At 41.0% G+C, this 11,525-nt stretch overlaps 1 protein-coding gene across 1 annotated transcript in view; it reads left to right on the top strand.

Annotated features, from left to right (window-relative positions):
* The first annotated feature begins 617 nt into the window (after window positions 1–617).
* The window catches only part of CCDC93 (coiled-coil domain containing 93), a 72,311-nt gene continuing 61,403 nt past the window's right edge, over window positions 618–11,525 (top strand). The window contains exons 1-5 of the mRNA XM_015567769.1: window positions 618–635; window positions 869–963; window positions 4,199–4,310; window positions 8,757–8,855; window positions 9,615–9,671. Coding sequence (XP_015423255.1) covers window positions 618–635; window positions 869–963; window positions 4,199–4,310; window positions 8,757–8,855; window positions 9,615–9,671 — 381 coding nt within the window. The remainder of the gene's footprint in view (window positions 636–868; window positions 964–4,198; window positions 4,311–8,756; window positions 8,856–9,614; window positions 9,672–11,525) is intronic.

The following is an 11,525-nucleotide window of genomic DNA, read 5'->3' as shown; positions in this document are numbered from 1 at the left end:
TACTGTAGTGAACTGTATACAGATATGAAGCGTCCACATCACACAGGACAGGCCAGGAAAGCTTCCTGGTGGAAAAAAGTGTTGAGTGCTCCAGTGGGCCACAGTTCTGGCTGCGCATAGCAGAATCACTGTGCATTGTTTCAGCATACAGATGTCTAGGCCTCACCCATTGGAATTCTGGTCATTTAGGTCTGGGCTGGGGCCTGGAATCTGTATGTTATTAGGCATCTCACGTGGGTCTAAGCACAGCCAGAAGTAAGATTGCTATTTTTTTTTTAATTTCAAAATGGATTTTTAGCCTTAGTCACATTTGCATCTCAGAGAAATCCTGTGGGAAAAGTAGAGCAGGAATTCACATCTCCTTTCGGTAGGTGAAAAAAATTAGAGGTATGAAAATAAAGTAATGAGCCACAAAATGTCAGTTTTGCTACTCATGTGTCTGGTCTATTAAACAGATAATCTCTCTGGAATCTAGCACTACTCAAAACTGGTTTAAGACTTCTCTCACCTAAGAATTAATGTCTGTCTCCTTCAGTATAAAGCAAGTCTATGTCCATTTAGTAATAAAAGTCACTTTCTCAGTCACACTAGCCACATTTCAAGTGCTCAGTAACCACATGTGGCTAACAGCTGCTGTACTGGACAGTGCGGGTACAGAACCTTGCTATCACTGCTGAAAGTTTTATCCAGCAGTGCTATCTTAGATGAATTGTAGTTGATGAAATCAGGACATATACACTCTCTCTAACAATACATAATTTTGTATGTTTATTGAGTCTGTAAAATATATTTATATGTTGACTACCTTTGACTTCTTCCCCTCTCCCCAAGCTAGAAAGAAGAAACACATATTTTCTTTGTCTTGCAGGTGGTAGGAGGAATGACTTGGTGCATTACCACTTGCAACTTTGATGTAGATGTTGATTTACTCTTTCAAGAAAACTCTACAATAGGTCAAAAAATGTAAGTTGTTAGGGTTTGCCATGGAAGAGCCAAAAAGGAGAAGAGAGTAACTTTTGAGTGCCTACTATGTGCCAGAAGTTGTGTTAGACACTGTACTTATTTTAGTTTTCATTACAACAGGTAATATCGCAGTTAATAGATTACAAAACTGGGAATGAAATAAACCAAGGTCACACAGGTAGCATATAAGCGTCATTTCAGTGTTCAGGCTATTTCTAACACTTTTTAAAAACTTTTTTCCAGTTTTATTGAGATATAATTGACACATCACATTTATTGCTTAAGGTATACAACATAATGCTTTGAGGTTATATACACTATAAAATAATTACCACGACAGGTTAGCATCCATCATCTCACATAGGTATAAATTTTTTCTCCTCATGATAAGAACTTTTAAGATCTACTCTCTTAGCAACTTTCAGATATACAGTGTAGTGTTGATAAAATGGCATGCTATACATTACATCCCCAGAACTTACTTATCTTATAATGAAACTTTGTACCTTTTGACCAACTTTACCCATTTCATCCACCTCCACCTCTGCTAACCACCAATCTGTTCTCTCTTTCTATGAGTTCGATTAAGAAAGTCCACATAGTATTTGCCTTTCTTTGACTTATTTCATTTAGCAAAGTGCCCTCAAGGCTATCCATGGTGTTGCAGATAGCAGAATTTCCTTCTTTTGTATGGCTTAGTAACATGCTATTGCAAATAATGCTGCAATGAATATGGGGGTTCACATATCTCTTCGAGATAGTGATTTTTCTTTCTAATATATACCCAGAAATGAAATTTCTGGATCATATGATAGATCTAATTTTTTGAGGAACCTCCATACTGTTTTTCCATAGTGGCTAGTTGCACCAACAGTACACAAAGTTTCCTTTTTCTCCACATCCTGCCAGCACTTGTTATCTCTTGTCTTTTTTTAAATATATTTTTATTGATTTCAGAGAGGAAGAGAGAGGGAGAAATAGATAGAAACATCAATGATGTGAGAGAATCATTGATCAGTTGCCGCCTACATGCCCCACACTGGTTGTTGTTGGGAGTCCCAGCCTCATTTTTGAGTTGAGGACTGGTTGTAGGGCAATCAATAACCTTATGCAAACACATAAATCTGTACCACTAGAGGGAGCTTTCCTCCTACTGAACCAAAAGATAACTCAAGAAAGGTGGCCCCCCACATGTATAAATAGTTAAGACCTGCCTGGACAAGGAGACAGAGCCAGGGCTGGTAATCATTTTCATTTGCTAAGCTTGGAGTTCGGGAGCAGGGTCAATTTAGCACCCATTTCTGCCCCTCTCAGGTTTCAAGGTATAGGAGTCTTATGGAGATGAAAATAAAATTTATCAGAGAGAGAGCCTTAGATGTTGCCAAATAGGTTTGTTAATATTTCTCTACTAAATTATTCAGTTTGACCCCCAGGAACAGCTGGACCATGGGCTGCCCCACTGCGGCAGGGCACATATCTGAGGCAGAAAGAAGCATGTGACCCATAAGCTGCTCAGAAAGGAGGGGCTACAGGAGTGGCTGGGCCATGTGACAATTTTCTTTCATATCTCAGACCTTTTGGATAAATCACACCTCCTGTATGATTCCATTCTGGGAGGTGGATATTCCTTACTTTCTGTGCATGTGTACAGTAGAGTATCAGTCTTAATATTTTTCTCTTAACATTGCACTTGACATTATTACGGATCAGTGGAGCTGGGATGTGGCTGTTTCCCTCTGCAGTTTTAACCTTGATCCCACCTTGTATAGCTACTTTCTGTATATAAATGTTTTTGTAGTGTGTTCTCCAGAGACCATTCCCTGGGGAGCCATTTAGTTTTTGTCCCTTGATTACTTAGTTCCTACCAAGACGGAGAAGATGAAACATACTAAGGGAACATAGGTAAGACAATAATTGCTCTCACCCAGGCCTGAGTTAGATTTTGGTCTTCAGAATGTCTGTCTCCTGTAAAGGATTATGGAACTGCAGGAAGATAAAGTTGTACAAGATTTATTTGAACCGGGAACACTTCTGGTGGACCCAAAATCACCGAGTTTGAAGCAACTGGTAAGACCTGGTGACCTCATTCACCAGGGCATTCATCCATTAGCAAATAGTCCTATACTTGTAGACAAGGCCACAATATTTGCTATAACTGGCTAAGATTTTTTTAAGGTTCTGAAGTGGGAATATAACCTAAATTATCCATGTAGTCTGAGCCAAAAGCCCGCATTTCTCCATATGGCCCCTTCCGGCCCATACCTTGTAACTGTTTCTCAAGCTTCCTTATCTGTGTGCCATGGCTTTTGGGGTTTAGCAGAACCACTAAATAACCTTTATTCACGCCTCTGATTCAATTAAGATAGACAAAGATTGTTGGAGATCAAATATCATCTGATTAGAGTAGGAGGCTTAAATCTGTGGTAAAATGGACTTGTACACAAGTCCCTCTATCACTCCAACCAGAAAACTGTCCCAACCAGGCCCTGCTTGAACTGGAAAACCTGTCCTGACGGAGATAAGAATGCTTTAGACCTGGGAGCCTGATTCCTCCCCTCCTATTCCAGAGCCTCTTAGGAGGAAAACTGAGAGAGATCAGTGTCCCTCAGGAGCAGTTGGAAATTTCTCTCTGGAAAAAGAAGAGTGAGGATGCATGCTTCTCTCAAATCTACCATTGATTTTAGAGTATCAAAACATTAAAAGTGACTTTTTATTTTAAAAATACTTTTGTGCCAGAGTAGAGAACTCCCAGCTTTTTCTTGAGCTTGTGGCACCGTGTTTCATCTTGTTCTGGACACCTGGCCTGACTGATATTTACAACAATTTTTTAAATGTGTAACCGGTGTTTCCCAGACTTTTGGAAAAAGTAGGTCAGTAAAATGAAATGTAAAAGAACATAGGCTACTGATAACTTTTTATTTTATCATCTAAAGATGTTAAAAAATAATTACTACCTCAAACATCACCATGATTTCATAAAGAATCAAAATATTTCAATATAAAAAAGTAGGAAGCACACAATCTTAGAATAAAGGATGAAGGCAGTGTTGTGGCCTTATATGCACACATCTAAATTTGCCTATTTTTCCTAATTTTGCAGTCAGTCAGGAGAAACTTGGTCATGGTCTGGCATTGAGAAGCCTCAGATTTTTCTGGGATGCTGCCCAGACTTGAGAGATGTCTTAAGAGCCACTTAGTGTGTTCTCACTCTTTGCTTGTTGTTTATTCCAAATAGAGCTCTATCAGAAAAAATTGTCTCTGTTCTGCCAAGAATGAAGTGTCCACACCAGCTGGAGCCTCACCAGATCCAGGGGATGGATTTTATTCACATATTTCCCGTTGTTCAGGTGAGAGTCTTGGTGTGGTTTCTTGTCCTTTGAACGTTGAATTCCTGTAACAGGTCTAGCTCTTGGGCTGCCTGGCCTAGATCCTGGATCTAATGGGTGTGGTGTGGATTTGGTGGCAGCAAAACGTGATGATGTTTCCTGATGTCATCCTCAGAAGGTCGCTGGTACTCCTCCTCCCCTAGTTTCACAGTCACCTGATCTCTGAATGTCCCCATTAGTTGCTTTTTATTGTCCTTTTGGTAAAGATAAGACTCCACAGCCCCCATGCTCTGGTTGCTTCCAACCAGTCCAGCCTCATTCCTTGCTTTCCTTTGTTCTTTCGTTTTCGGTTCCTCTGACTTTCAGTTTTTCTCATAGTTGTTATGCTTCCCCCTGTCATGGGCCTTTCCCCCAAGTTGGAAAGCTCTTCCCTTTTCTTCTTTTCTGTTTAATTCTTACTTATTCAGACCTCAGTTCTACCAAGCCTCCTCAAGAAATCTTCTCCTTACCCAATAATCTAGAGCAGGTTCCTGCCATATCCATTCATAGGGCCACATTCCCTTTCTTCACAGGAATAACCATTACTGTAGTTTGTACCATGTATATTCAAGTGTGTGATTATATATCTGTCTCTCCATCCAACTGTAAGCTTCATGAGGGCAGGCACCTTGGCTGTCTTGCTCACTGTTGTGCTTCCAGCACCTCATGGACTTCTGGCGCTTTGTAGGCATTCAGTGCTGTTTGTTGACTAAATGTCTGTCGGGAGGCTTATGACCACCTCAGTTTTCCCCAGGACCCTGTGATTAAGTGCTTCACGCTGTCCAACTCCCAGTATTTTCTGCAGTTCTTGTGTGCCTCCCCTCTGGGTGCTTGTAAAGAGGAGGAGCAAAGGGACTCACTCACCTTTGTTGCCTATGCTGTGAACACTGCTTTGCATCTGATCCTAATAGAGCCTTTGAAGCTTCTGTTATAATCCCAGTCTAACATTTGAGGATAGTGAGACTCAGAAAGGGTAATTGATTTGCCTACAGGCAGAGTGGCACAGCAAAGGTTCCAATCTAAAGGCTCTGTCCTTTTCCACTCCTCCATTAATGCAGCCGGCAAGGAGAAGGCCATGCAGCGTTGGCTAGAAACGACTTCTAAGTCTGTGTCAAGATTATATAGTGTAGGTGCATGGACTCTGGAGACTTCCTGGGTTCAAATCTTGGCTCTGATGTGTGACCTGAGGCAAAGACTTAACTTCTGTTAAATAGAAATAATAATAGTACCTACCTGATAGGATGAGAATTATGTTATTTTGTGTAAAGCACTTGCCTGAAGGACTGGCCCATTAGTAAGTGCTTTAAATAAGTATTATATAGTTGTTTCTGTTATTATTACTGTTACTGGGAATCTTCCCTGCATTAGATTTCAAATCGCATACCATGAAATTTGTAAATTTGAGCCTAAGACTTTTACTCAAAATTTGATTTGTATCTTTGGTAGACTTTGGTCTCTCTTATTCAAGTAAAGGGTACCTAATTCTTTTTGTGAAAACAAAGTAGGGACCCTGTGTTGATTGTTACCAAAACACTATTACACTGTGAAGTTGTTGCCTTTCCCACCCCCAGAAGCCTGGATCTCTAGTGATTAGACCTACTCAACCCTCTGTTGGAACTTTGAGGGCAAAAAATCTAGGCCAGATGTGAAAAGGGATGAAAGGGAAATGCTCTTCTCTAGTTTGGGCATTTGAGTGTCTGAATGAATGGTTCTGTTTTGTGAGTAGAATGCTGGAGAGCTTTCTGTCTTAATATGAGAGCCTAGGCTAATGATTACTAGATTTCTTAATTTCATGGACCTGTAAAATTTAAAAGCAAAAATGGAGGTTGACTGACAGTGCACCTGTATTTTGCTAGGTAAGTATGCTTTTATCTTTTTTTTAATCCTCACCTGAGGATATCTTTTCATTGATTTCTAGAGAGAGGGAAAGGCAGAGAGAAACATCTATGTGAGATGAACACGTGATTGGTTGCCTCCTGCACAGGCCCAACCAGGGCCGGTGTAGAGCCTGCAACCGAGGTACATGCCCTTGACCAGAGTCAAACCTGGGACCCTTCAGTCCACAGGCCAACACTCTGTCCACTGAGCAAAACCCACTAGGGAAGGCAAGGATGCTTTTTAAACTAACAGCTGCCTTACTTTCATCATCATTTTCTAAAAGAAATATCATTTGGCCCCAATCTCAGACTAAGGGCAAGTCTGGAAATTTAATACCTTTAGCATTATGAAAAACTCACCACATGCCTATAGTTTTTTCCTGTCTTGCTGGTGACCAATGAAAGAACAGTCATAGACCATTGATTGGGAGCCATTGAATTAATTGTCCATGTGATAGAGGCTCACTACCCACGTTCATATAGTGAAGCTACAGTAATGCATTCTGAATGCTAGCCAAGAGGAAAACAATCGAACTTCCAGCCACTGTTAGTTCTAGGTCACATCTTTTTCTCCCATGAGGACATGTGAATCCTGTGAGGGTAAATATTTTTTTCAAATGGTTGGGATCTGTGGCAGAGCTTGGTTGTCTAAGAAGTTCCCTCTATAACCCTTCATACTGGGAACTCCAAAACAGAGCAATCATTTCTCTCAGGGAATCAGTGACTCAATAGGCTTTACTCTCCTTATCTGATCACACTCTCCAGGATCCAGCCACGTAATAACTCCAGTATAGATCTGATTAATAGAGGTAAATCTGAATAAGAAACAAGTATGAAAGGCTGGAAACTGGCTCTCCCCAACTGAAGGAAAGCAGAGCAAAATTGAGTTGAGGAAGAGTCAGCCTCCTTAGTTATCCTGGGCCATGGTGTTGCATGGGGTTTGGGTAACAGGCTAGGCAGTGATTCTCAACCTTCCTAATGCTGCGACCCTTTAATACAGTTCCTCATGTTGTGGTGACCCCCAGTTTCACTGTTACAAATTGAACATAATTAAAGCGTAGTGATTAATCACCAAAAAAAAGTAATTATATATGTGTTTTCCGATGGTCTTAGGCGACCCTTGTGAAAGGGTCTCTACCCACAGCTTGAGAACCGCTGGGCTAGAGTAATCCTGAATGCTGTCTGACTTTCTGCCCTCCTGGATTTTAGTCACTACCTGAGGTCATTGTTTGGAGTAATGGAAATAAATGGAAGATATTAATAACAAAAGAATATTCCTCATATAGTTACTTGCAGCTACCCCTATCCTGGGCAACTTCCTGAGCATTTACTTCCTAAATGTGACCTTTACCTGAGCTGGCCCCCTCAGTGAGCAAGCATTCTTTCTATCCCTGTGGGAACAGCATGTTATATGCCATGTGCCTACTTTCTTAGGTAACAAAATTTTCCAAGTTTGGCTGTGCTCTGAGAAAACTCAACTATTATCCAAAAACTGCTATTGAGATGTAATAGCTTTCTCTGGAGAGGGAAGGACAACCCTGACAGATGGGATCCCCTTCCGTAATGTTCTTCAGTAATAAAAGGAATGAATGAAGAGCCAGGGCAGGAGAAGAGAAGGCCCTTTTTTACTCTTTGCATTCTTACCTAAGAGCACCTGGATCTTCCGCAGGTTATGGGGTGTGGGTGTGTGCATGTGTGTATTTTAATTAACTGGAGTTTTAAGTAGGGAAAAATGAAGAGCAGCTACTTCTGCATTATCAGCTCATTAGAACTGGGAAACATAATAAAATTCATCTGACCAGTCTTCTGGTGTGGAAGACTCTCCCAGTTGTAACTCACAGCATTGTGGCTTGCTAGCTATGGATCAGTGGGCAAATTACGTGGCCTCAGAGCTTCAGGTTCTGTAAAACGCAGCCAGTACCAACTGCTTTATCATGTGTGAAGTAAGAGAGAAAGTGTTGTGACTACCAAACTGACCCAGAGCCTAGGGCTGTTACTCAGTACACCCTATTCTCAAATCTGAATATCTGGGGAATTTTTTTAATCTGTCAAATGAGGGGTTACACTAGGTATTCTCTGTGATTCTTCCCTATTCTCTGGTCTGTGGTGCAAGCAGCCCAGGAAAAAGTTACATTAAGATCTGCTAGAACCAGTTGGCTGTGGGAATAGCCCTGTTTGTGTTGTGCTTCAGGTACTTACTTACAGAGCACTCTAGTACTTGTGATTTCATGTGCTCCCACAGCTCCACCTCTGCTTTATGCAGAGGAGGAAACTGAGTCCTGAGGCTCTGAGGTGAGGCTTTAAAGCTCCTGCACAGCTACCCTGCTCTAGGTCCCACTGGGTCTTAGCATCCAGACGCCTAGTTGGTGGCCTTGTTTCCATTTATTTCCATCACTCATAAGGGTTTTTTAGGACAGTACACGTTGATAGTTTCTCATCACCTGGTCCATTAAAATATGGTGATTTGGGTTCCTGAGTTGTGCCATCTCTGAGTTGACCTTCACCATGGTAGGATTTCATCCTTACTCACATTTCTAACTTTCTTCCCCAGTGGCTGGTGAAGCGAGCTATAGAAACAAAAGAAGAGATGGGTGACTACATCCGTGCCTACTCTATATCCCAGTTCCAGAAAACCTACAGTCTCCCTGAGGTCAGTTTTTCATTTTACTTGTCTGCTGAGACCATGAGTGCATACTTAGCGCCTCCCTGGGAAGAAGCTCAGTAAGCTCAGGCTGCCCTGCCTGCCCATTCCTTCATGCCATCTCTGCCTCTGCTGTGTCAGCATTGAAACGGGGCCTCCTGATTCATTTGAGCTGTCTCTTTTAGGGGGTGCTGAGTATAAAGCCCTACAATTTTGTCCTTTTGTTTAAGAACTTTTCTTAAATTACAAGAACACGAGTATATTTTTGTATAGTCAAATGAAGGTTTTCGAGAGACCACCTGCCTAGGACAGTCCTATATTAACAGTTTAATAATAATCTCAACAACAGCTGATAGCCATCGTAATCCTTACTATATTCTAGTCCAAGCATATCAATACCTTCTACTCCTTAATCCTCTCAACTGCTCCCTGAGATGGGCGATGTTGTCCCATTTTACGGATGGATAAACTGAGGCTTAGAGATTAGTTTACTTGCCTGAGATTTCAGAGCTCATAAGGATTTGAAATGAGACCACTTGTCTGCACCTATGGTTCCCCTTTTTCTTACCAGCTATAGGAATCTGTTTTAAGACCTGCAGAAGCTCTAACTTTTTCCCATACATAATATATTTCAATTTGTTAGAAAATTGAGACTTCTTCAGGTGAAGTTATGATGTGAAGTCAGTTTGTAAGACAGATTTCTGAGCAGTCCAGTTGAGTTTCTGTCTTCACACAAGATTTGTTTAATCCCTGTTTTTTGTTGTACAGGATGATGACTTCATAAAGAGGAAAGAAAAGGCCATCAAGACAGTTGTTGACCTCTCAGTAAGTTCCCCTGCCCTGATCCATCTGTAAAAGAAGCATATAGACTCACAGCCTACAAATAGTGCTTTGATTTAAATCACAAAACCCTGCTGCCTGAGGTTTCTGTCTGCTGGGATTGTCCAGGAGCTGACTAATCTCTGGTGGGTGTGAGGGAAGCCCTGCCTGTCTATGTGCCCCATGTTTGGACACCAACATTCATGGTTAAACCTTGCCACAACCACTGCCCTCTGTTTTTCTTAGCTCCCATTTTAATGGGGAAATTTTTGAAACCCAAAGCCCTTCCTCATTGGTGCCAGTGGCAGGTGTAAACTTTGAATAGCTCAAAAGAAGCAGATGACGAACTGGAGATGGTAAACTGAGATTATCACCCCTTTGGTGGCTTTGGAGAGGCAGAATAGCTTCTGAGCTTGTGCAGGAAACTCTGGAATGTCCTTTGTCACCATACACAGTGTTTCTTGACACAGGGGACTGAATACATGTGTCCACTTCCCCAGGGCAAGGGACAGAGGAGAAATTTGGGCCTTTTCAAAACACTCTGTGCCAGAGTCCAGCAGAATCTTGTCAGCCCACCTCACTCCCAGCTTTCCTACCTGAGGTGATGGGAATGAAGCCTCAATGCCTGGGTGTAAATTCTCTTCTGAAAATAATTTATAGTGTTATTTTGCACATTTTTCACTTTAAGAATAAGTATGGAAAAAAAAATAAGTATGGGTCTCCCAAGAACAATCATTTGATGATGAAAGACATGAAGTGCTTGTTTAAAACAAACAAAAAAGTGTCTTTTTCACTTTATAGTTGTAATTTGTATCTTTAATCAATTCCATTTTGGAAATGGAGGGAATAAAAACCTTTAATATAGTTATACTCTGCAGCCAGACACTGTTTTCAAAATTGGTAGCAGTATCTATACTAATAAAAGGGTAATATGCTAATTAGATTGGGAGACCTTCCAGGAGACGGGCCAGGGAAGGTAGTTGTGGACCATGAGGCCAGTAGGGGAGGGCAGTTGGGGGCCATGAGGCCGGCAGTTGGACATCCCTTGAGGGGTCCCAGATTGGAGAGGGTGCATGCCGGGCTGAGGGACCAACACACACACGCACCCGCCCCTCCAGTGCATGAATTTCGTGCAGCAGGCCACTAGTTAAGTAATAAGAAGAAAAAGAGCACATAACATGACATAGAGTAAATTTTTCCTGGTTATGAAATAAGTGTTCAGTTTAGAATTTCTTTAAAGTTTTTGTTTTTTTTAAGGTTGACAGATGCAGGGGAAGAAAATCAACCTTAATCTCACAATGCAGAAGCAGCCACTTTTGATGGCCAGATGTATTTCTTTCATGTTTTTAATATGCATTTTTATACTGAATTAGAATTGTACTTTAAATACAATTTTATAGGGGTTTTTTTCACTTATCAACACAGTCTTTAAGCTATTAAAAATTTTTCCTAACAGCATTTGTCATGACAAATAATAACCAGTTGGTTGGGTATGCTGTTGCTTTCCCTAATTTTAAATGATGCTTCATATCTGGAAAGATGGGAGAACCAAGCATTACCTCTGATTGGGGAGCCAGGGTAAGAGAAGGGAAATTCTTTTTGAATTTTATAGTAAGTTTGTGTATTACCTACTCAAACACAGGAGCCATGAGGTTATATAAGTTGCCCAAGGTCACACTGGTGATGATGGAGCCACAATGCAAACCACTGTGCTGTGAATCTCTATATAAAAAGATGTTTGCAGCTGATTAGAAAATAATAAGATAAAGAAAAATGAAAAAAAATATTTACAAGTCTCTTGGATAGTTTGTATTGCTTAGTTTATTTCCTTTTTTTAATGTGTGAACTAACATCAGTTGA

The sequence above is a fragment of the Myotis davidii genome, unplaced genomic scaffold, assembly GCF_000327345.1.
Source record: "Myotis davidii unplaced genomic scaffold, ASM32734v1 scaffold3, whole genome shotgun sequence".
NCBI lineage: Eukaryota > Metazoa > Chordata > Mammalia > Chiroptera > Vespertilionidae > Myotis > Myotis davidii.
The sequence above is the reverse complement of the archived record's forward strand: the minus strand, read 5'-3'. Positions and strand labels throughout refer to the sequence as shown.